This window comes from Siphateles boraxobius, unplaced genomic scaffold (genome assembly GCF_051911475.1).
Source record: "Siphateles boraxobius isolate OS27281-9 unplaced genomic scaffold, OSU_SipBor_1 11, whole genome shotgun sequence".
Classification (NCBI taxonomy): Eukaryota; Metazoa; Chordata; class Actinopteri; order Cypriniformes; family Leuciscidae; genus Siphateles; species Siphateles boraxobius.
In genome coordinates, this window is record NW_027508711.1 from 8,655,358 (window position 1) to 8,681,557 (window position 26,200).

The 26,200-nt window shown below is 41.8% G+C and overlaps 1 protein-coding gene across 6 annotated transcripts in view; it reads left to right on the plus strand.

The window, feature by feature from the left end:
- The window catches only part of LOC143701758 (multidrug and toxin extrusion protein 1-like), a 115,842-nt gene extending 90,142 nt beyond the window's left edge, over window positions 1-25,700 (plus strand). For 2 of the 6 annotated variants that reach the window (XM_077195333.1, XM_077195350.1), the window contains exons 5-17: window positions 5,275-5,317; window positions 5,423-5,467; window positions 5,566-5,663; window positions 6,095-6,192; window positions 7,199-7,312; window positions 7,400-7,467; window positions 9,022-9,130; window positions 9,294-9,369; window positions 11,188-11,257; window positions 17,147-17,279; window positions 17,419-17,513; window positions 17,583-17,661; window positions 17,758-18,202. In XM_077195333.1, the coding sequence (XP_077051448.1) occupies window positions 5,275-5,317; window positions 5,423-5,467; window positions 5,566-5,663; window positions 6,095-6,192; window positions 7,199-7,312; window positions 7,400-7,467; window positions 9,022-9,130; window positions 9,294-9,369; window positions 11,188-11,257; window positions 17,147-17,279; window positions 17,419-17,513; window positions 17,583-17,661; window positions 17,758-17,993 (1,264 nt within the window). In that variant the 3' untranslated portion in view covers window positions 17,994-18,202. Of the gene's footprint in view, window positions 1-5,274; window positions 5,318-5,422; window positions 5,468-5,565; window positions 5,664-6,094; window positions 6,193-7,198; window positions 7,313-7,399; window positions 7,468-9,021; window positions 9,131-9,293; window positions 9,370-11,187; window positions 11,258-17,146; window positions 17,280-17,418; window positions 17,514-17,582; window positions 17,662-17,757; window positions 18,203-25,613 lie in introns of those variants that run through there. The other 4 variants (XM_077195358.1, XM_077195367.1, XM_077195376.1 and 1 more) reach the window with 4 other exon arrangements.
- Window positions 25,701-26,200: the final 500 nt, after the last annotated feature.

Sequence of the window (26,200 nt, forward strand, 5' to 3'; positions counted from 1 at the left end):
GGTGGAGTGGTCGCGATCAAAGAGCAGAGCGGTCGCGATCAAAAGGGCAGAGCGGTCGCGATAAAAGTGTGAGGCACGAGAGCAAGAGAGGCAAAAGCGGTGGGGCAGTAACCGAAGCAGAGACGGGAAGGATAAAGTGCGGCTGAGGTGCGGGGTATGATTAAGATCGAGAACAGAATGAGTGAAAGCATTGTTGGATATACAGGTCGTTATCGTGAGAGAAACGAGTGAGCCCCGAATCCTCGGATCATTCGTCGAACCTGACGTCCCCCTTTTGAAGATCACAACGGTGGATTTGCCGGCCCCGACGAGGTAGAGTGAAGGTATACCTTTTCACTGTGAAGCGGTGTGTCATTGCAGTGTCTGAAGATTGAAGTGAAGACGTGGGGAGGTTTACAGTGGTTTGATGGATGCATGAGTATGGGAAAATTAAACACTACCATCAGTCTGAAATCTTTGTCGGGGATCGTCTAGCCCGACGGTGCGTCAGGAAATAATTTGAACTGTTGGGGGCAAAGATTTGTACAGGTGTCCCAGTTCACGCCGCTGTGGTAAAGGAAGGAGAAGTTTAGCTCTGTGTGTTGTTGTGAAGATCTGCATTCTGCTATTGCTGCACTGTGGTAAGAGACGACTCAGTTGTTAACTGCTGGTTTCTGTACTCACCATTGCTGTTCTGTGAGAGATCCTGTCATCCGACGCTGCATTCTGCCATTGCTGTCCTGTGGAAAGAGAAAGTCCACTGTCTGCCGTTACTTGCCTGAAAGTTAACGCCTTCGTTCCTCCACGCTGCTGTTCTGTACAAGGAGATGACCAACTGCCGGCTGGCCTGAGTCTTCCTCCATTGAAGAGTCCTTTGACCTGTCTCAACGAGCGTCTCCTATGAGGAGTCCTGCGCCAGTGACATTTTCTTAAACTTTTTATATTTAATAAAAAGAATCAAGTTTTTTATCTCACGTTGTTGTCTGGCCTCGTTGGTGTACTTGGTGTAGCACCTCCGGAGTGGTGGGTGTCCTCGGCCACAGCGAGGCGTGACAACCATGTCACCAGCAGCTAGTTCAGCCTGTCACCCACCACCTGAGCACATTCTTTCACTTTTCTATCCAAGTCAAGGGTGGCAGCCCTCCTCAGTTCCTTTTGTTTGCCCACTTCACCACAGAAGAGACACGGTTTATCGAATGGTTCACATGATGATGTTGAGGGTCTGGGTAAAGCGAGTGTGGTGGACTTGTCACACATATGCCGTGTTTTTACTGGGCTCACAGACTCTTCACCGACCTTTGCATCATGACTTGAAGTCAAAGGCCTATTTTTTGGGCTTAACCTCCTTACTAATAGTCCTAAAATGGTTCAGGTCATACTTAGGAGGGAAAGGTTATTATGTGAGTATAGGTGACCATAAGTCTGAATGGACGTCCATGACATGCGGAGTCCCTCAAGGCTCAATTATTGCGCCACTCCTATTCAACCTGTACATGCTCCCAATGAGCCAAATAATGAGAAAGAACCAAATCGCTTACCATAGCTATGCAGACGACGCACAGCTCTGCTTAGCCCTATCGCCTAACGACTACAGCCCCATTGACTCCCTGTGCCAATGCATTGATGAAGTTAACAGTTGGATGTGCCAAACCTTTCTTCAGTTAAACAAAGACAAACCTGAAGTCATTGCATTTGGAAACAAAGATGAAGTTCTCAAGGTGAATGCATACCTTAACTCTAGGGGTCAAACAACTAAAAATCAAGTCAGGAATCTTGGTGTGTCTCTAGAGTCAGACCTTAGTTTCAGTAGTCATGTCAAAGCAATAACTAAATCAGCATACTATCACCTGAAAAATATTGCAAGAATTAGATGCTTTGTTTCCAGTCAAGACTTAGAGAAACTTGTGCATGCTTTCATCACCAGCAGGGTGGATTATTGTAATGGACTCCTCACTGGCCTTCCCAAAAAGACCATAAGACAGTTGCAGCTCATACAGAACGCTGCTGCTAGGATTCTGAGCAGAACCAGAAAATATGAACATATCACACCAGTCCTCAGATCTTTACACTGGCTGCCAGTTACATATAGGATTGATTTTAAAGTATTATTAGTGGTATACAAATCACTAAATGGCCTAGGACCTCAATACATTGCAGATATGCTCACTGAATATAAACCCAACAGATCACTCCGATCATTAGGATCACATCAGCTTGAAATACCAAATATTCACTCTAAGCATGGCGAGTCCGCCTTTAGCTACTATGCCAGCCGCAGCTGGAACCAGCTTCCAGAAGAGATTATATGTGCTCCTACAGAAGTCACATTCAAATCCAAACTCAAAACACATCTGTTTAGCTGTGCATTTACTGAATGAGCACTGTGCCACTGTTCGTCCGACTGTTTGTACTGTATTTTATTTTTATTCAAAACTGTTTTAATTATTCTGATTTATTTTGATTATTTTAATTTCTTCTATGTAAATCACTTTGTATTACCACTGTGGATGAAATGTGCTATATAAATAAACTTGCCTTGCCTTGCCTTTCACTCTGTCATGGAGTCAGCTGCATGCCTTTTGCCGATGCATCTGTGGAGGATGAACTTGTTGCGGCAGGTGAACAAATTGAATTTGAAAATATAGTTTCTGCCTCGCGAATGATCAAGGCCGTCGTGATCTTGAAGGAGCAGAGTCTGGTTGGTCTGTTGATAGAGAGTGGAGTGTGGGTAAGTGGTGTTATTTCAAAGCTGGTTTCGCTTTCAACAAAAGTTACAATTTATAATGTGCCACTGTTCATGCCTATCTGTGAAATTGAATGAGAATTATTCAGGTTTGGAAAACTTGCTAGCGGAATAAAAAGATTCCAGCAGGATGTAAAAATCAAGCATTAAAGCAAGTGCTTTCATTTAAACGTCAAGTGTTTGTTTTTAAAATCGCCGTCTTTTGATAGCTCTTCGCGTTCAGCATGAAAGGAAGTCCTATATGATTTATGCAAATACTGGCAGCCTAAAATGTATCAGCTTGGAGATATTGGACATAAGAAAAATGAGTGTCCACACAAAAAGCAGATTGAAAGAAATGAAAACACAAATGTAACTGAAGTTGTTTTACCAATATCAGAATAACTATTGAAGTAAGAAAAGATCAACTTAATACGGAAAAAAGTGAAAATGTAAATGGTGAGGCTGTAAAAGAGAGTGAAGAAAGTATTCCTACAGTAGTTGAAAAACATAGTTGGAGAAGTGTTGAAGTTGAAAAATTTTAATATTAAAGGGATGGTAAAGTATGATTTCACTTTTCTACCTTTAGCTAGTGTGAAATGTTGCTGTTTGAGCATAAACAACATCTGCAAAGTTATAACGCTCAAAGTTCAAAGCAAAGGGAGATATTTGCTTTTAAAGAAAAGGACTACAAAAACGGCTGGTAGGGACTACACGAAACTATTCCTCCTGGGTTTAGTGACATCAGCAACCCTAAAATGTACATAAACCCCGCCCCTGGGATACGCAGTCCATGTTGAGAAGAGGAAAAGTTGTTGTATCCCATACAGAAATGTAATATATGTCAATATAAGTAAATTACATATATAATGTCAGTGCCCATGTATGTCTGCTGCCTATATGAGAATATATGCAAAATTCATATATATAAAACACATAGACATATATGAAACATATATTTCAAAATATAGCAAAAATGGCCATTTTCATGTCAGTGGCATATATTTTCCCGTATATGCACATAAATGTTAAATATATGTCAGACGCATATATGTATGTCTGCATATATGTACTTATTTCAATGCATCAGTATCACATGCATGTATGTTTACATACATTTATTAAATGTGTGGGAAACAAATATGTATGTCACATATTTATACTTAATGTTGTCCATATATGTGAGAAACCAATACTATACTGTAATATATGCAAATATATGGTATCATATATGGATGAACTCAAATATTTTCTTCACATCTTTGGACACATAAATGTTCATAATGTTGCAGGCATATATTGTGTTCTCAGATAAGTCAAATATATGTATAGATATATGTCATGCTATTTAAAATATAAGTACATATATTGCCATATATTACATTTTTGTATGGGATAAGAGTGTATTTGTGAGTCAGCTCAAACTTTCGCATCCTTCTTTGAACATGTAATAGAATGTCACTCCGTGTGCATCTCACAACAGTTCCTATACGAGCGATTTATAGATTAACATGACAGAATATGCTAATTGAAGATGGTTAACTCCACATCAGCTACATAAATTCATCAACTAACCATTCAGAGACGTCCTGTTGCATTCTACATGTTGTCACTTCTTCTTGAGTCTCTCCATCTTTGTCTGACTCCGTTTTAACATTAAAGGCAGAACTTTTTCTGTCATTTTAGTGTGTCTGCGTGAGGTAATCGCTCTGCTAACACACAAGAGCTCTTGAAACCCCACCCTCTGCAGCAGCTTTTTTGCATTTAAAGGGCCAGGCACAAAACTGCCCTTTTGTTTTTTTCCCCCCTCCCTCAGTTTATGTTAAATGTTCCTATTTTTTAGCTCTCCATATAAAGAAAAAAATGGACAGAAAAGAAAAACAATTTAAGATAGAAGAGACATTTTTAAATATGATAAACAGTTGTTTTTAATAAGGCTGACTGATTTGGATTTGAGTGGTACTTCGTCTTTGTATGAGTCAGGTTTAAAAGCATGGAAATCTATTTTTAAAGCGGAGAGAGAGTTTTCAGATCCCGGAAGCTGGATACAACATGGACCTCTTTTCAGCTATTTTCTGATATAAATCAAGGAATTAAGTCTGAAGAGATTAAGATCTTTAATGGCACAAGCTTGTTGTACTAACGTATCGGATTTGAGAAATGGTAACAGCTGGAAAAGTTCTGAGGAGATCTGCTGTCTGACAGGCATCAAGTCTGTCAGTGTGGAGAGTAGGACGAGGCCGAGGGCCGTGAAAGAGCGGCACAAGGCCGGTGGCGTGATTACTGATGAGTTGCCTACTGTGCAACGCACCGGTCGCACTGGATTTATAATAAAATAACAAATAATTTAATGTTTTTTAATGAATTGGAAACATTTTGTGTTGATGAAGAAGAACATTTAATTTTTCTTTTGTAATTTTTCTTTTATTCTTTTTATTTTTAATTAAAAGGTTTTTAATTTGGAGTAAAAAATTGTAAATGGGTTATAATTTAAAAAAAAAAGAGTTGGAATTCTAAAAGAAAAAGAATGTGTTAATAAAGGAGTGTAAAATTATTTCTCTCTCTCTCAACAGTCTGTCACAACTCTATGTAAAAATATTCATGCCTGCCCTGCCTGTGAGTGACATTAAAGATTAAATGTATTTACTGTCTGTAACTATACTTAACTATACATTAAAAATAACTATTCTATGTAATAACTTTAAAAACAATTTTTTTCAGGCAGCCTTTATGTATCAGCTGCAGGGAAGGTATCTTCAAAATCAGGTATACCCAAACAATGTGTCTCCATTATTATTTTGCTTGAGCTTATTGTTCATAAATAGCATATACAAGGGCCTGTTTTTTACTGTATATTTGTTTAGGGTATTATTTGGCCTCAGGTCATCACAGGAGTAGCAGGGAACATCCTCAACGCTTTAATAAACTACATCTTCCTTCATCTGCTAGATCTTGGTGTGGCGTAAGAACCTGTCTAGATTCCGTTGATCACATTTCATGGGATCTTATGTTGTGTCCCAAATGACATACTACACGCTTTGCACTTATACAATGCTCAATGTACTCTACTATCTAGTGTATGAAGTTTATAATGCAATTTTTGTCATCCAGCTTTGGAGTCTGTTAGACAATGTAAGGAAAGCTGTGACAATTGAGTGCATGAAGTGTCCAACATTCTAAAATAGATCCCCCCCCCCCCCCAGTTAGTTATGTGCATCATCCAGATCAGTCTGAAAACACAACTTGCACTATTTATACTACAAAAAGGCATAAAGTGCATAAGCATGCAAGTTGGGACACGTTTAGTTTGTTGTCTTTTTTTTTAAGATCCCAAGGCTTAAAAATAATTAAAGGTCCAAATGACTCCATGGAGTCATTCTTTCTTACTAACAGCGGATCTGCTGCTGCAAACACCATTTCCCAGTATTCATTGGCTGTGTTTCTCTATGTCTACATCCGCTGGAAGGGCCTGCATGAAGCCACCTGGGATGGTGAGTGTCTATCTACGTCAACACCAGAACCCTTGGCTGGAAAAAACAGCAATGCTAGTTTGAGATGTGGCGTCCCGCCAAATCTTGCGAGAATCACGACTTGCTTTACAGCATGACGCCATACAGTATACATCAACTACAATATGAAGCACCCTCTATGGAAGACACTACACTAGCGCGCATTTCAGACGATGGCAGACTCGTCGTAGGAAAAAGCGCGGTCGGAAGAGTCTAGGAAAAGGAAACGAGAATCTGACCGCTTGAGGAACCGGACAAGAGTCCCACTTGGTCAGACTTTCACTGTTTTAGTTTATTCCTGTGATTATCATGAGAACAGTTGTGAATATCTCACATAATTATCAGGACATAAATAACCCTACATATTGTAAATAGTGTAAACGAGCACAATTTGCAAACTATTATGATAAATTGCAATAATCATGTCTAACGACATCATAACGGCCAATGTTATGAAATAATGCGATGTACATGTAACTTTATTGATGTCATCTGGCATTTTGAAATGTTTACATTACACTCAAAAAACACAAATGAAATTATACAGTAGGCTATAGGCTATTTACTTGTGATTTAGCTGCAATCATGTAAAAACGTTATAAGCCATCAAAGGCTGTAGGCTACTTTATTATTATAAAGTAATAAAGTGCAGAGATGCTCTGCGTGAGTGGTATTTACAACAGTAACGTTAAATACAAGTACTCCACAGCAACTCTAGGGGTCGCTGTTTGACAAAAACGGAATTCCTGCATAGTGTGCCTTTAAAAGATGATTATATCACTCACAGTAGCAATATGTAACGTGTCCTGCTGCAAAGCATGCTGTTTTCTTTATTAATATGTGACCAGGAAGTAGTTTAGTGTAGAGGAGAGTTCACTAAAATGTTTCGATGAGTCATGATTAATTTTATAACATACTGCCTTCATAAATAGTCAATGTTGAAACCGTCAGATCTTTCTTGCTGATCTCCATCTCTGTCTCACATTAGGCTGGTCTCGTGACTGTCTGCAGGAATGGGGCGCCTTCATTCGCTTGGCTATTCCTAGCATGCTCATGGTTTGTGTGGAGTGGTGGACACTTGAGATTGGTGGATTCCTGGCGGGTTTGCAAACTACCTTTGTTTTTATGTAATTCAGTTTGCCTTGTGACATGAATATATTTGTCATCGTCATATATTTTGTCATTGTAGGCCTCATCAGTGAGGACGAACTGGGAGCCCAGTCTGTTGTGTATGAGCTGTCGACTATTGCATATATGGTAGGTTTACAAAGGTCATTCGGTCGAAATTGTAAAAAAAAAAAAAAAACTGTACACTTGTTCTGGTTTCAGGATCTTCTCAGACCCAGCAGCACCAGCTGTTTGCTGGTCAACAGGTCAAGATATTACCATTACATTTATACAAAAGATAAACTGAAATTGGAACCTGTTGACAGAACTGTGTAACTAATGTTACATTTCTATCATTCTACGTTAAGTACTTTTTTTAATCTCTGCATGGGTGGTGAAAACGTCTTGGCTTCTAATGTAACCCTCGTTCCCTGAAGGACACCAACACACACCAACACTGAGGGAAAGAATCTTCAATGTTGTTAGAGTTTTGTAGGTCTGAAGTCAAACTGGAAGCTCGGCTCCGAAGTAAAAGACAATGTGTGCGTGCGCCTGCTTCCTGTTTATACCCGCGCTGCAGGGCGTGTGAAGCGATTCACACAAGCCAACGTTCATTGGATCGTTCTGTAAACACTCGAAGATGATATGGCTCCCTGAAGTGATTACGTCTTCACTTCGACATTACGTCAAACATGAGCAACTTATAGGGAACCAAATCGCATATTGTAACTAAAAATATGCAATTTTTTTTTGTGACATTCTGTGTGGTGCCATTATTTACTCATTCAGACAAACACAATCGGAGTTATATAAAAATGATCCTGGCTCTTCCAAGCTTTATAATGGCAGTGAATGGCCGTTTCTGTTTTGAAGTCCATAAAAGTGCATCCATCCATGATAAAAGTAACCCACACAGTTAATAAATGCCTCCTGAAGCGAAGCAAAGCATCCGTGTAAGAAAGATATCCATATTTAAAACTTTATCGACTAAAATATTTAGCTTCCGGCAAACAGCCGTACGCATCGATTTACGTCAAAAGAGTAACCCTTGACCTGACGCACAACGTAATGACGTATGCATAAGCGCAGACAATAGAGCAAAAAAAAACACCAGTCACGAATTAGATGTCTAAAATGAGAATTTTTTAAGAGAAATTTCGGAGGATCCTGAGTTTGTTGCCCATCCCTGTTTGTTTGAACTGCAAGAGACGTCAAAGCTTACGTTACTCCTAGATTCTACATCGTCAAGTAAGTCGACTTGCGTAGGCCATCTGCCGGAAGCTAGTTATTTTAGTTGATAAAGTTTTAAATATGGATATTTTTGTAACACAAACACATTGCTTCTTTTTCAGAAGGCCTTTATTAACCCCACAGAGCCATGTGGAATACTTTTATCATGGATGGATGCACTTTTATGGACTTCAAAACAGAAACGGCCATTCACTGCAATTATAAAGTTTGGAAGAGCCAGGACATTTTTTAATATAACCCCGATTGTATTCTTCTGAAAGAAGAATCTCATATACACCTAGGATGGTTTTAGGGTGAATAAACCATGGGGTAATTTTCATTTTTGGATGAACTAACCCTTTAAACGTAAAATGGCTCCAGCAACAACATCTGTGATTAATTATATTTGAATCCTTTGGTCAAAGTAGATCAATTAGCTTGAGTACAAGTCATTATTTTCTTTTTGTCATTTAGTTTCCACTGGGATTTACAGTGGCAGCCAGTGTGAGGGTGGGAAATGCTCTTGGAGCTGGAAACACGGAACAAGCCAAGCTATCCGCCAAAGTGTCTTTAATCTGTGGACGTATGTGATCTGTTCATCAACAGCTTTGCTATAAAATGCCTAATAGCTTCTAAGAATATTTGCATGCATTATTAATTATAATAATCTTACTTATGACTGTTTTATTATTATGTAAAGTTAAGTGTTATTTGCTTTCCCTGGTGTTTTTTTTTTTCTTTTCTAGTACTTGTTTCTTGTGTGGTTGCAACCATTATTGGAAGTACCAAAGATGTTATTGGATACATATTTACCACGGAAGAGTAAGTACCTACAAAGTACAACCCTAAATCAGAAAAAGTTGGGAAATTTTGTAAAATGCAATAAAACCAAGAATCTGTGATTTGTTCATTCTATTTAACCTTTTATTAACTGACAAAAGTACAAAGAAATGTTTTCCAATGTTTTCACTGACCAACATAATTGTTTTTTGTAAATATGAACAAATTGTGATTTTGATGGCTGCAACACACCCCAAAAAAGTTGGGACAGAGACATGTTTACCACTGTGTCACATCACCTTTCCTTTTAATTACACTTTTTAATCATTTGGGAGTTGAGGATACTAATTGTTGGAGATTTGCAAGGGGAATATTTGCCCAATCTTGTCTGATACAAGACAGCCGCTCAACAGTCTGTGGTCGTCATTGCCTGATTCTCCTTTTCATGATGGGTCATACATTTTCCATAAGAGACATATCTGGACTGCAGTAAACAGGCAGGCACATCCCTTCTATGGTGCAGAGTGTCTAGAAACCACTCAGTTTTAGCAAGTGCAGAATGAGGCCTGGCATTGTCTTGCTTCCCAGGAAAGATGTCATCTTGATGGCAGTTTATGTCTCTGTACAATCCAAATGTATGCCTCCATGTCAATGGTACCTTCACAATAATGCAAGTTACCCATACCGTTTGCAATGATGCACCTCAATACCAGGACAGATGTTTGCTTTTGCTTTCGTCTTTGGGACTGAGAACTTGATGTCCATTTTCTCCCAAAAACAAGCTGAAAGATGGACTCATCTGACCACAGCAGACATTCCCACTGTCTTCTAGACCAGCTTAGATGAGCTCAGGCCCAGAGAACTTGCTGGCATCTCCACATAGAACTGATGTAAAGCTTTCTCCTTGCGTAACAGAGATTCAAGTGGCATTGATGCAGCGTCAGACTGTGTTCAGTGAAAACGGTTTTCCAAATTAATCCTGAGCACATGTGGCTGTATTTAACGGATTAGCATGATGGTATCTTGTGCAATGCCATCTAAGGGCTCAAAGGTCACGCACATTCAACAGAGATCTACTGCCTTGCCCAACACAGACTGAGATTTCTCTGGATTCCCCGAATCTTGTGACAATATTATGTATGGAAGATGATGAAAGGGATACATTCTTTGTAATCTTGCATTGAGAAATGGGATTTTTATTTGTTTGACAATTCTCTCATGATATTTGGCACAAAGTGATGAGCCATGACCCATCTTTGCTTAAAAAGACTGAGAAGCACTTTTACACCCAAACATGATACCCTCAACTATTACCAATTCACCTGCTCATTGTGGACTGTTTCAAAATAGTTGGATAATCTAATTTGGATTCTCTTTTCACTTTTATTTGGTCTCTGTCCCAACTTTTTTGGGGGGTGTTGCAGCCATCAAAATCCAAATTTGTTCATATTTACAAAATACAATTATGTTGGTCAGTGAAAACATTGGAAAACGTTTCTTTGTACTTTTGTCAGTTAATAAAAGGTTAAATAGAATTATCACAGATCAATTATCACAAATCACAGATTCTTGATTTTATTGCATTTTACAAAATGTCCCAACTTTTACTGATTTGGGGTTGTAGATCTACTTTGCTTTAAAGCAATACAACATTTTAGATTGGGTATTTACAAAGATTCACTTATTGAATGAGAGAAACTGCAACTTGCAGTATGGCAGCTCTAGTAAAGAATAATAAAAAAAAAACTATATAACTATTAATCGTATCATAATTGCATTGGGTGCATGTAAACATGTATGTTGAAACTTTAAAATCATTAACATCTGATCTGTGTACTGAACTCTCTCTCTCTCACACAGGGAAATTGTGTTCAGAGTATCAGAGGTCATGATCATGTATGGCTTTTTTCATCTAATTGATACCATTTCGGTAAGAGTTTTTATTTTTAACTAAAATTTACATTTTAAAAAAATCATCATTGATCATTTTCCAATACAAATATTTGAACGTTTGTAAATATACAATTACTTTGAGAAGCAAAATTGCATTAACTTGATTCCAGAAAAATTCTCTAGTTCCCTTTCGTTGTCACTCCGAGTTACGTCGGATGATGACGAATAGGGTTTCGCTTAGAAAGCCTATCAACTTCGAGTATTACAAAACGAGCCAATGGCAAAGGAATGCCATGGGTCTGCGGAATTTGCATAGCGTATCTCCACCCTACCTCGTGGGTATAAAAGGAAGACACTGGTAACATGCAGATATGTTTTCGCTTCGGAGCCAAGTTAATTCTTCACTCCACAAGCCATCTCTGAACTGTCAGCTTCTTACAGACGAGCGAGATTCTCTGGTGTTGGTGTGACGGCGATCTCCCGTCGAGTGCACAGATCGAGTGCGTGCTTCCTGCTTATCTGTGCAGTGGTTTGCCAGCTTATCTGTGCAGTGGTTTGCCAGTGAGTGTGTTTCTCCCTGGGCGCTTTGACACTCTCAGAGTTTCTTTTCTCTCACAAAAGAGCTCGCACGCAGCACATCTTTTTAAAGACGCCTCGCCCGTGCATTTCTGGTTGCGGTTGACTAATTTCCGATTTTGATGGGCACATTCTCTGCTCTGCGTGCTTGGGCTTGATCACGCTAGAGCAGCGTTTGTGGATGACTCACGTTCTCCCCGCGGGAACGTGACCATCGCGTCATTACGGCCGAGAATCAATGATCTCGTTAGAGAGAGAGTCCCCTCATCCACACCCCGATCTAACACTCTCCACGTGAGGTGCTACTTCGGCTGGTGGCCAGGTTGACCTGAGGGTGTTGGTGTGGAACAAAGCCGCCAACTATCCGTCCGTGCCCCACGCCCCCCTCTTCATTGACGCAACCCGTGAACGATCACTGGACGCCCGTGGGCCCGTCTTCGGACCCCCTGCGGGTTTCCTTTGACGTTCCAAAATCGGATCTGTTGTCCATCGCAGCATCACAGGGCGGGCAAGAATCTTCAGGAAGTGAAGATTTGACAGTGCTGCCACTCTCGGGTGAGCATATGGCATTTGTCGAGTCAGATCCTGAGATGACAGCCATGCTTTCCCGGGCTGCCGCAAGTGTCGGACTAGAGTGGAACCTTCCGCCCTGTCCTATGCGCTTGCTGCTGCACGATTGGTTTTTGGGTGTGGCCGCTGATACCTGTCGGCGTCCACTCCAATACCTTTCTTCCCGGATGTGCATCAGGAGATCTCGAAATCCTCTAAGACCCCTGTCTTCCAGCGGTCCCTCGTTGATCTTCTCCGCCCTTCCTCCCCTCCACAGGGCCGCTGCCCATGGGTACACTGGGGTTCCCCGGTTGTATGCTCTGTTGTGATACTAAAATAACTGTTTCCTCAGAGTGCTTCTTCTCGGCTCGATCCTAAGCACCCGTCCGAAGCCTGTAGTTTTTCGTCTACACTTGTGTCAAAATCCTATAGCGCCCAGGACAGGCAGCCGCCTCACTGCATGCCATGGCAATTCTGCTGGTCTTCCTGGCCCAGGTGTTCATGGACGTGCAGGAGGGCAGGACTGACCCAGGGCTCTTCATTGAGCTGCGCGCCGCCACTGACCTTGTTCCCCGAGCGACAAAAGTGGCCGCTCGCTCCCTGGGTCAGGTGATGTACACAATGCAAGCCTGTGGCTTAACCTATCCGATGTGCAGAATGTCCGGCGGTCCCGTCTGCCTGACACCCTCATATCCCAGGTCAGCCCTTCGGCGGTGCGGTTCAGGGCTGTACAACAGCTCTCAACCGCCCATGAGCAGACTGAGGCATATTCTCATGTGAATATGAGAATATGCCCGTTCACCCGGCCTGGCTCTGGAGGCCGCAGGGGGACGCCACAGCCCTCTCCTGCCCCGCCCCCCGCTAAACGCCGGGCCAAGCGGCGCTTCTGAGACGGGATGCTCAGGGATGATGGTCACTTCTCAGGAGATGGTAGCAGGACCACTCCTTCCCCCGGTGGAGAGCAGGGGGAGAATCCTTTGTTTTCCACTCCCCGCTGCTCACCCCCGGGTGGGCAGAACCCTAATGTGGTTAAAGCAAGAAGTGATATGTTCATCCAGAGTTGTCGGACGTCACGGTGCGCTGCCCCTGGGCCGTGCATCACTCGTCCTCCTCTGTCCCAGAGCCGGATGACAGTGCGCACCGTCCCCGGACTGTGCCGCTCTCATCCTCCTCTGTCGCCAGCCCCCTGGCAGAGCAGATCCCCGTGGAATGTTCGTCCTTCCCTGGTCTCCTCTGTCAGGGCGCGGTCAATGACTGTGCCCCCACACCGGGCCGCTATGCCGTCCACGTCTGGGCCAGTCATTCCGCCTCGCTGCACCACTGATGGGAAGTCTGTGATTCGTATGACCCCGCTGGTACAGTTCTTGGGAGCTTGGTTAGAGCTTCCCATCCTGTCCCGCTGGGTCGCTCAGATGATCAGGCTCGGCTACGCGATTCAGTTCGCGCGGTCTCCTCCCCGCTTCAGGGAAGTCCGCTCCACTATGATCGGTGGCAATGCCCCTATCGTGAGAGCGGAGGTTGTCACCCTGCTGGCGAAGGGTGCGATCGAGGCTGTCCCTCCAGCCGAAATGAGGTCCGGCTTCTACAGCCCATACTTTATTGTCCCGAAGAAAACCGTTGGGTTACGGCCAATCCTGGCACGGCCAAACGCATTTTTGAATTTGTACAGCCCCAGGATTGGTTTGCAGCGATCGACCTGAAGGACGCCTACTTTCAGTCTCCATTCTGAAATGAAACGTCTCCATTCCCCCTCGACACGGACCGTTTCTACGGTTTGCTTTCGAGGGGCAGGCATGTCAGTACGTGGTTCTCCCATTCGGGTTAGCCCTGTCTCCTCGCGTCTTCACGAAGGTCGTCGAGGCAGCCCTTGTTCGCCTACGGGAACACGGGGTTCGCATCCTGAGTTATCTCGACGACTGGCTGATCCTAGCTCACTCTCGATACCAGGTTTGTGAACACAGGGATCTAGTGCTCCAGCACCTAGCCCGTCCGGGCCTTTGGGTCAACTGGGAGAAGAGCAAACTTTGCCCCGTGCAGAGGATCTCTTTTCTCGGTATGGAAATCGACTCGGTCGCCATGTAAAAGGCGCAGCTTACGAGCGAGTACGCGCAGTCACTGCTGACTTGCCTGAGACAGTTCGAGGGCAAGAGTGCGGTTCCACTGAAACTTTTTCAGAGGCTCCTGGGGCATATGGCATCTTCAGCCGCGGCAACGCCGCTCGGATTCCTTCATATGAGATCGCTTCAGCTTTGGCTTTGCGACCGAGTCCTGAGGTGGGCATTGCAACATGGCACTCTCCGAGTACCAGTTACTCCGACCTGCCGTCAGACCTTCACCCTGTGGTCAAACCTCAGTTTTCTACGGGCCGGAGTGACCCTGGAACAAGCTTCCCGGCATGTTGTTGTAACGACAGATGCCTCTACCACGGGCTGGGGCGCCATGTGCAATGGACGTGCTCCCGCGGACTCCTGTTCTGGACCCCAACGCCTATGACACGTCATTTGCCTCGAGTTGCTGGCTGTATGTCTTGCTCTGCGCCGCTTCTGGGCCGTGCTCAAGAATCAACACGTACTAGTCCGATCGGACAATACTGCCACCGTAGCGTACATCAACCGTCAAGGTGGTCTACGCTCCCGCTGTATGTCGCAACTCGCCCGCCACCTCCTCATATGGAGTCAGAAGCATCTAAGGTCGCTTCATGCCATTTATGTCCCCGGAGCCCTGAACTGTGCAGCCGACAAGCTCTCGCAACTCCATCCCCAGTCGGTTCAGCTAATTTGGGAACAGTTCAGGGACGCACAGATAGATCTGTCTGCCTCTCACGACTCGACCCATTGCAACCTGTATTATTCCCTGACCGAGGGCACGATCGGCACAGATACACTGGCGCAAAGCTGTATGTGCAAATATGTGCTGCAAATATGTGTTTCCCTTCTTGCGCAGACCCTCCGCAAGGTCAGGGGGACGAGGAGCAGGTCATTCTGGAGACAGCGAGACAGCGCTCCTGGTTGCACTGGTCTCTATCAAGAGCGTAGGGGACCTGCACGCATTCTCCGTTTGACGAAGCGTGCCTGGACTTTGGGCCGGCTTACTCTCACGTGATCCTGAGACTCCGGCCTTGATATGTGCCCAAGGTTCCTACCACTCCCTTTCGGGACCAGGTGGTGAACCTGCAAGCGCTGCCCCTGGAGGAGGCAGACCCAGCCTTGGCACCGCTCTGTCCAGTACGTGCTCTCCGCGCCTATGTAGACAGAACACAGTGTTTCAGGACCTAAGACCAGCTCTTTGTCTGTTATGGTGGGAAGCTGAAGGGAAAGGCTCTCTCCAATCATAGGTTGTCTCCCTGGATAGTGGACGCCATTGCTTTGGCATACCAACAGCAAGGTCGACCGTGCCCCCTTGGTGTGACTGCCCACTCCACCGGAGTGTGGCGTCCTCTTGGGCTCTAGCACATGGCACTTCGCTAACAGACATCTGCAGAGCTGCAGGCTGGGCGACACCGAACACATTCGCCAGATTCTACAATCTCCGAGTGGAGCCAGTGTCCTCTCATGTACTCGCTTCAACCAGCTAGTACTGGACCCGCTCAGGTGTCTTCGCTTGCTCGCCATTCCAGTCCACGGACTGGATACGTGCGATATATTTCTCAGGTGAGCTTCCCCGAAAGCCCTGAGTTCCTCCAGCACTCCTGACGTCAGCGCCAGTGTCTATTGACTGCGCGTCGGCTAGGTGCCTCCCGTGTGCATGGTCCCTCCTCTGAGCGACCCCCACATCTGTATTTCCACTGTAAGCCTCTCTGAGTATGTGTCTTTCCCTTGGCAAGCCACCTTGCCACACCTGGGGTTGAAATATTCCACCTGCGGCTGGACACCCCAGTGTTCTCCATATGCATCCCTCCGGGTCATATGTGTATTCTCTAAGTCTCCCCCTCTGGGTTGTCAATAATTGCATATTTCCTCTAAGCTATGGGATATGCTCTCCAGTGTAGCTTGGTATTCCTGTGCTAAATAGGACGCCTTTGTCCATGCCAGTCTCACGACAGGGATCTCAGATTTACGTAGGGCACTGGAAGACAGCCGAGAAGGTGGCGTGATTAGACTGGTAACCCCATTCGTCGTCATCCGACGTAACTCGGAGTGACAACGAAAGGGAATGTCTCGGTTACGTATGTAACCCTCGTTCCCTGAGTAGGGAACGGAGACGTTTCGTCTGCCTGCCACTTTCCGCTGTAACGCGGGGATCGCCTGAGGTCAGTCTTGGCTCCTCAGCGAAGAAACATATCTGCATGTTGCCAGCGTCTTCCTTTTATACCCACGAGGTAGGCCGGATATACGCTATGCAAAATCCACAGACCCATGGCATTTCTTTGCCATTGGCTCGTTTTGTAATACCTGAAGTTGATAGGCTTTCTAAGCGAAACCCCATTTGTCGTCATCCGACGTAACGTCTCTGTTCCCTACTCAGGGAACGAGGGTTACATACATAACCGAGACGATTCTCTAGATCTATTAACCCACTGGTATATTGTTTTTTTCTTGCTAAAAGCATAAATCTAAGGATATTTTGGGAAGGTTTTTTAGTATTTTGGTGAAAAGTAAAACAAACTTATTTTTATTTTGTTTTAACAGAATAGTCTTGAACAGTTTAAATAAACTGAAAAAGATAAGAAATAAAAACAAGTGTGTGGTGATATCTTGATGTCTGTGAGTCTGTCAGATCACTTCAGACATTGTGAATGTCTGTCAATGTCCTCTTGATAATAGTCAAACTAAGTTTTTTTTTTTTTTCTGTCTGTCTGAAGGCTATTACAAGTGGCATTGTCAGAGGTGCAGGAAAGCAGCTGCTAGGTGCTCTATGTAACATTGTGGGATATTATTTTGTGGGATTACCAATAGGAGTGTCACTGATGTTTGCTCTCAGAATGGGCATAGTTGGTAGGTGAATTGCAAACACGTGGTGTAATGACAATATTCTCAACACCCTTGCTGAAATTACCAAAACACTTTAATAAAGCTTAAGTGCCTCACTGAACAAGTCCATCAATCTCCTCACGTCTTTTCTCTCTGTTGTTAGGTTTTTGGATTGGTTTTTTTGGGTGTCTCTTCATACAGTCTTTTTTCTTCATAATCCTCATTTGCAAACTGGACTGGAAAAAGGCGACTCAAGAGGTGGGACATTTTTCCTCATCCATAGTCTATTACAGATGATTATTTTAGTATCTATCTTCTTATTTTCAGGCCTTGATCAGAGCAGGTGTTCAAGCCCCTGAGACCAATGCTGTATCTTACGCTATAGAAAATAAGGGCTGCACAGAAGGTACTTTCTGTCTGTGGTATATGATACTTAATGATGAACAAAAAACATGTTTCTTTCATCATGGACTTTCGCTTATGTTGACCAATTATTGTACAGATGTGCCAGAAGAGTCCCAGCACAATGCAAAAGGCCAGGCAGATGCAAGCACAGACCTGGAAGGACTCCGTAAAGGAGAAGGAGGAATAACAGACACTGGCACAAAGGTCACAGTTGGGCTGGTTTTGACCACCAAACAGCTGGTTGTTCGCCGTGGACTAGCGGTTTTCTTCATGCTGCTTATACTAGTTGGAGGGATTTTGTTAAATGAGGTGCTCACTGGATTTCTCAGATGAGCATAATAAATACAGAGCTTTGTCTTCAATGCAAATTTCTAAAAAATCCACCAGTGCCTAATCAAAGTTAATAATATTTGAGAGGTAGATGATTTTTTAATTCATAGCTGTCTTTTTGATTTCTCTTATATTAGTTTTGTTAATTGTATCACACTGGCATTGTGAAAGTTTTATTGAATTTCAAGAATAAAATCAGCGACAAGCTGTAACGGTTACTTGACTTTTTTATTGTCAATATTGCTGTTCTTATTATGGAAGCTTGTTTCTGCCACGGAATTAAAAATAAAAATGATAATTGTGAAAACTTGTCCCTCAAACAACAATCAGGCTGGAGATGTTATGGCTGATTCAACACAACAAGATTTATTTTTCTCTCCTCACATCTGTCACACTCTCACACCACATGGACTCTTGTTTTCAATCAGTACTGTTCTTCCTTAGTTAGTTTGTCATGGACACTCATTAGTTTCAGCTGTGCACCTATCAATCATCTCGTTATCATCTCACTATTTAAGTTCAGTTCTGTTTGTGTGTCTTTGTTTGGTCTTGTCTATTCGTAGTTGTGGTTGTATTTACCTGGTTGAATGTACCTGTTGGAATTAAAGCCTGTTATCTTCTTTATCATCTTCATGTTATTCTTTGTTAAGTCTGTCCCACACAACATGTGACAACATCATTATTGGTGCAAATTAATATATTTACATACTGTAAGTCATTCAGGACTTATTTTTATTTTTAAATAACCCATAAGCATAGGAACATTAACTACTTAAAAAACAAAAATAATAATTCCTTTGGAATAACACATTTCCAAATTACTACAATAATTTTTACATTTTATCTCACAAATAAAATAATTCTCACAATTGTGAGTTTATATCCAACAACTGTGAGTTTATATCTGACTATTGTCACAATGCCCAAGCCAGCAGTGATTTAACAGAAAATAGAGTATTTTATTTTAACAAGTTACTTATGAAAATCCTGGTATTTACTGCAGTGAAATGTTTAATAATATAATATTTTATACTATAAAATAATGCTATATAATTTTAATATAAAATATCATATTTTCAGTTTGCTTGCAAAATTCAGGACTAAAGTGTCAATGTTTAAGTGTCAGTTGTCTTAGACTATATCTTCATAAAATAAAAATATTTTCAAAAATATTTGCATATGTAAACATAAAAAGCATGTGATAATGTGCTACACCTTAAAATATGCTAATTCTAAAGGCTTTGTTGACACTTTATGACACAAAATTTGCTATGCAAAAACAGATTTCCACATTTTTCATAGCTTGTTTCTACCATGCATGCATGTGTTTAAGATTATTTATGAATAAGCCACAGATTCTTATGCAAAAGTTAGGCATTCAACAACTTATAAAATAATTAAAACAACAATAACAACAGATAAACTTACTACAATTTTGACAGGTAAGTGGTGATAAAAACAGGGAGAGGGAATGATGTAGATCCAGAACAGATGACTGGAGTTGAATGCTCTCAGACACTGTGCTGCTGGAGTGTCACCATCCCACAGGTGGGACGTTTAATATTTAAAACAATGATATCTTATGGCACTTTTCCACTGCATGGTACAGTACGGTTCGGTTCGGTACAGCATGCTTTGGCGCTTTTCCACTGCATGGTACGATATGGCTCGGCTCGGCTCGGCTCGGCACGGCTCACTTGTGGCGCTTTTCCACTGCATGGTACGATACGGTACGGCTCGCTTCGTCTCGCTTTAAATGGTACCACCTCTGTTGTGGTTCCCAGCTTACCGTACCGATACTAAAATGTGACGTGAAAGCACTGTAGATCACTGATTGGTAACACAGACAGAATCGTCACTATCAGCGTCATTGTATTTGCGAGACATCAAACCCGCTGGTTTTAATTGGCAGTGTGGTGGCAATTTTAATGATATTCATTGATCTTTAGTAAAATATAGATGATTCAAATAATGTCACATGTGTGTCTCTCACTTGTAGTGAGAGAAGATTCTGTTTATGTACCTGGGGAGGCAGAAGGGGGAGACACTCCAGAGAACAGACGAACAAGGACCTCTGACCTAGATGTCAGAAGGCCATTTGGTGCAGGGGAGCTTAGTGGGCCAACTAGTGACGTCTATGGAAAACTACTGGGAGGAAGGCTCTGGGGGGAAGAAGGCCTTGAAACTAAGATAAAAGCTAGTTCAGTCTGTCTGGGGGTGTGTCACTCTTCTGCACAGGGTAACAACTGTGTATTAGACTGCTCCTATTCTTGCAAGAATAAATACTTCTATTTTATATTATTTGACTCTGAGTGTCTCTTACTCAGTGATGTTTGTTTGAGATGAATTTTTGCCACAACAGCAGTAACAGCCACCCCTGTAGCACCTGTTTTAAAACTACTTCATTTGAAAGCTTATATTGGGTGGCTGTTTTCTAAAATAAATTACAGAGGAGCAGTAATTTATCAATTGGCAACAAAAAAACATTTCATATTCATTTGGAGTATTTAGGCCTTTATTTTGAAATAGCAATAAACATGAAAAATCATGAAAGATTGGTAGAAACCTCAGTTTGTTTTCATGCCAAGAGTTCAAAAGATAAAACCAATTCCATTTTATCAGAAAAAAGGGTCTGAAAATGTTTTAAATATAAAGAAATAATTATGAATTCTCGATTTGTGATGCAGCTGCGAGCTATATAACACACATTTGTGGTCTTTTTATGCATTTATTGGAGGATGAATTCAAAACAAATACTGCCAAACCACCCATATACTTCTGAATAGGATGTCTACTTCATAAATTGTATAAAAATTATGAAAATACATGATTCAGATCACTCAAAACAAATATGAAAATGGTTCAACAAGTGAAAAAGTTGGGTACTGTGCCCAAATAAAATCTCACTGAAAGGTCATTTTTTGAGATATCAACCTAACATTTGGAACACAACTTTTTCAGATTGTTGGCTTTAATATTCTTGCAGTTTTAGAGTAAAATATATTTTGTAATATATATATGTTATATAAAATATTAATAATTATATTTTTACATTGCACATGTTCATAAACTCAAACTTATTTTTTTTTGTTCTGTTTCATTTTTAATAATTTCTACACTTCTTCAGTAATCTTTAAATTGTCTTCTTTAAAACAAGACCAACCATAGGTCTATATTCCAAAGCATTCTTGAATAACAGCCATTTAAGTTTGGATAGTGATTTTTAGTCTATGCTGAAAAAAAAAGGGGGGGGGGGGGTGACACTTAAGGGGTTTCATCATCCACTGACTTCTGTCAACATTTAGTTTTAAATGTAAATATTACTATTTGAAGGTCAACAAATTACCACCAAAATAGAGATTATTCGGTTGTTTATAGAAATTATTAAATCCTGCTATCAAAGTTGTACTACTAAAATTCGTAATGTTTGCAAGTAGTTTCAAAAGCCTCAAATGGACTGTATTTGTCCAGTGTACCCTGTACTGTTTCAGCTGTCCACCTACGCAAAACCTTGAATTCTTACTCCCGACCCATTAGACTCAATGCACACCAAAATAATCTAGAAAATGGCCTCAACCTGCAAAAAGTCATTAATGCTAATTAAATTATTCCTAACTTCTGGTAGTTATATCAATGATGATAATTAATAAGATCTTGAAATTATCACAAACATATTTCTGTACTATTTTAAATATATAATATTACAGTATACAAAATAAATTAGTGAATCGTAATGATCTTAAAGCATCTTATTGATGCTTAAATGAACAATGTTTATCAACAGGTCCCTTTCAGAACCCACCATACAACAGTAGTGTAACTTATGTCCAATAGCACTATTGCCCAATAGCTGTGTGATTTTAGCTAGATGCTTTAGAATAGTGAAATGAGGACATTGAAAATGTCATACAATACGTAAGATTCTAGAGGGCGCCAGAGCTAAACAAATAGATATCTAAAGACGGTGGGAACTTGTCTATCTTCTCAAACCTGTCCTGGTGACCCCACTCCACTGCACATTTTGAATTTCTTCCACATCAAACACACCTGAAACAACTCATCAGCTCATTAGTACAGACTGCAGGACTTGAATTGGCTCTGTCTGGTGAGGGAGACATCCAAAATATGCAATGGTGGAGGTCCCAATGACAGTTTTGAGAAGCATGCTCTAGTCTAGACAGACTGAGCCTGCCTGCATATGGCTATCTTGAGGTACACACACACACACACACACACACACACACACACACACACACACACACACTCAAAAATAATTTTCATTCTGAAATTGCTTGTCAATTTTTTTTTTTTTTTTTTTTTACAAATAACCAGCAAGTTACATGTTGAATTGTTTTTTCTCCCCAATGAATTTTGAAGTTAAAGGACAAGTTTGGTGTTTTACACTTAAAGCCCTGTTTTAAGATGAAATAGAACGGTTAAGATTGAAATTTAGACAAATGCTGCTGTCCCGAGAATTTTCGGTTTCTGTGTTAGCACCCCCCCACCTCCACAATGGTTTCATAGGGGCACTGGAAGAATCATTCATAACATGATTGAGCTAGATCACTTTAGTTTACAAAGAAGTGAAACTCACCAATGTGGTGAGTGGGGTGTTCACTGATATACACAAAAATCGCTGCAAAAGATGCTTATCACTGTTTTAAGCATATCTGAGGAAGACGGCAAAAAAGACCGCACCTCTCTATCATTAATAGTTTTTAAGATAATAACACATTTGTAAAAGTATGCCATTTTGGGCGGTACCGCCCAATCCATCCCCAGAGGGTTAAAAGACTTAAATAGTATTTTCTTGTAAAACATAGTCCAATAATCTTTGTTTTATTTATAATTTTGTAAAACATTTTTTTAAAGAATACATACATGTTGTACACAGTAGATATTGTGGCTTGGCTTAGAATATTATGCCAAGAAGCATCTCAGGACGGCAACTGACTGTCACATGAGCAAATGACAGCTGTTTCATAATTGTGCTCTAGTCAAAATGTTCAAAGCATTGTACAATATGTACTGTCATGGAAAACCTAGGAATATCAGGTAATTTTAAGATTGGGATGTCCAGGTCAAATTGCATTTTTTATAGTGCAATATTGAATAGTTTTGCTTAGCTTGCCTGTTGTTTTTTTTCCGGTCTAGCTAGATCCCGTGTGGTGTTATAGTTTTTCTAACGTAACTAGTTGTATTTATTATGTCTATGGTTGCAACAGAATGCTTTCTACATCACTAGAGTACAAAGATATCTGCATATCTTGAGCCATTACTGCAATTGTCTCATGTGAAGAAGACCCAACGTAATCACGTTGGATTCAGTTGCCATGAGTCCCAACTGTCTCCGAAACTGTAACACCTGTTTAGAGCTAAGCACTGTGGGAAGTCCTCTGTTGAAGCGGGGTGGACCAGTTCAAACCAAATTCTATACGCTTTCTTTATAATTTGCTGGACCCATGGAGAGACATTTGACAGAAGTTGCAATGCTGTCAAATCATGTGAAAGAATTTTCAGTCTCTTATGGCTAACCTCTGTTGAGGGCTGAGTAATATGCCCAGTGCCCTGAAACGGCCTGCCAGCAGGGAAAGGTCAAACATACTTGTCCAATACCATCCTAGGTGGGAGCGAGCATCCTAGTTCCACAACGTTTGCTGCCAAAGAATGGGCAAGGATCTCCTGGAACCGCTTCTGCCTGAATCTCCATCTCAACTTGCTGTAGGCCACTTCTGCTCTTATGCTTGGCTGAGGCTGCTCTTTTGGAGCAAGCCCCAGTAACTTGCCTCTGTGAGGGATATACCTTTGGAACGCAACAGTGTTTACTGTGTCGCAGCAGAGGCCAAGACGGGAGAGCAGAGTGTCCAAGAGGATGAAATTTTCTCTTTCCTTTATTCCGAAGAGGTTCAACCATAAGTGCCTCTGCCCGGCCACCACACCTGCCTTTGAACGGCCGATTGAGTGGGCCATCTGTTTGGTGGTGCAGAGAGCTAAATCTGTAGTCCAGCCCAGCTTTTTATTAGCATCAGGGTCCCTCTCCTCACCCTCATCAAAGTCCCTAAGCAGGTAGGAAGGATGCCGACTCAGGGAAGAGATAACTTACAAGTGTCTTTTCAACCCTGGGCATCGCCCCATGCCTGTGTTCATTCAGTCCCAAAATTGAGGAATAATTTGATAAAGGGGGACACAGGCATAAAAAGGCTTGTTCCCGGGTCTCGACACTTCTGTTTGGAGATCCGGGAAAAAAAGGCAGGTGCCGACGTGGAGGATGTGACTTAGTAGGCAGGAAGCACTCGTCTAGCTTGTTTTTGCAATACACTTCCTGCTTTTCGGCTGGCCAATCGATGTTCAACTTGGCCAGAACTCGAACCATAACCTCCATGAACTCTTCATAAGCAGTGGAGAGAGATGGGGACTCCTCAAGCTCCTTTGCCTCAATGCTGACTACATCAAACTTCTCAGAGCTGGATATAGCCAAACAGCAAAGCGTGCTTCCGGGTCCAGAATAAAGGCAAAACAGGTGAGAACTGAGAAAGGGAGTCTCAAGCTCCTCTGCCAATTAAATTTGCGACCCCCATGGTCTGAGCCACGCACTCCCTCAGCAGGCGCGGAACCTGAACCACGAGGGGCACATGTCTGGCCTCTTTCCTCAAAGAGAGAAACACGGGAGCAGAGCATTCTCAGCGGTAGGTTTTCACAGTGAACACAGTCAGCCCCCTCGAGAGCTGACTGTTCATGCTCCGCTCTCAAGCAAACCACACAAATTTATTGGAAAGAGTTTGAACAATGTTTGTCATGCTTGTTCAGTTTACAGGCAGTAGACAATTAAGGTTACAGTTCCCATAACATAGGATGCCGAAGAGACCATTCTACTGACTCTGAAACCAGTAGAAAGATGCCAAGCCTGATAGCCTGCATGGACATGCCTTTGTCCTGTTGCAGACTACAGATGTGACCAGAGCAATAAACTATAATGTCTGTAATGTAAGAAGCCAATGTTACAGAGAGACAGGAATAACAGCTGATTGTCCTTGCAGTGCAAAACCATGTGATACTGTATGTCCCCCAGATATGTTTGAGAAACTGCAAATGCTTTGGAGTAACATCTCACAGGAAGAACTGGGAAATCTGCTGCAGTCCATGAGGATGAGATGGACTGTAATACTTAAAACATATATAGTCTATTTTGACAGATGATTGAACAAATGACTCTAGACTTTATCTTCTTTTTTTTTAGGCCTTGATCAGAGCAGGTGTTCAAGCCCCTAAGACCAAATATGAATCTTATGCTATGGAAAATAAGGGATGGTACTTTCTGTCTGTGATATATGATGACCTTAATGATGAACAAAAAACATGTTTCTTTCATCATGAATTTTCCTTTATGTTGACCTTGACCGATTAGTGCAGAGAAGTGCCAGAAGAGTCCCAACACAGAGAAGAAGGCCAGGCAGATGCAAACATAGACCTGAAAGGACTCAGTAAAGGAGAAGGAGGAATTACAGACGCTGACACAAAGGTCACAGTTGGGGCGGCTATCACCACCACACAGCCGGTTGTTCGTCAAGGAGTAGCGGTTTCTTCATGCTGCTTATACTAGCTGGAGGGATTGTGTTAAATGAGGTGCTCACTTGACAGTAAACAGAGATTTGTCTGCTCTGAAAATGTTGAATGTTTGCCACTGCCCAGGCTTTTTATGCAAATATAATAGTATTTGATGTGGATGATTGTGTTCTCATCTCATTCTGTGCTTTTTGAAGGTTGCAAAGGGGTGGTGAAGGAACTTTAAACACATTTAAAATTGAACAATTAATAACTAATCTATAAACACTTTGTTAAAAAAAAAAGTTTGAAAAAAGACTGAATGAGCGAAAAGTTCCACTGCATCTATTGTCTCGTTTGACATTCCTGTTTTATGTAAGACTATACGTGGGCATTTTTTTGATCTAGATTAATCTCACTGTAATTTTGGAATTAATCTAGATTAATCTAGATTAAAATGGCTCATTTGAATTCTGCCGAAGGCATTCAAAATGTGTGCTACCCAAATAAATAACCTCGCAGGTAGTTTGCTTCATCATGGGGCCCTCTGCTACCAAGTAATTTTAAAATTAAAACCGTAAAAAAAAACTTTAAAAATCTGATGAATGCATATGTAATAATGTGTCACTTGTTGAGCCAAGTAAGCTCATGTTAAATAAAACACAAAG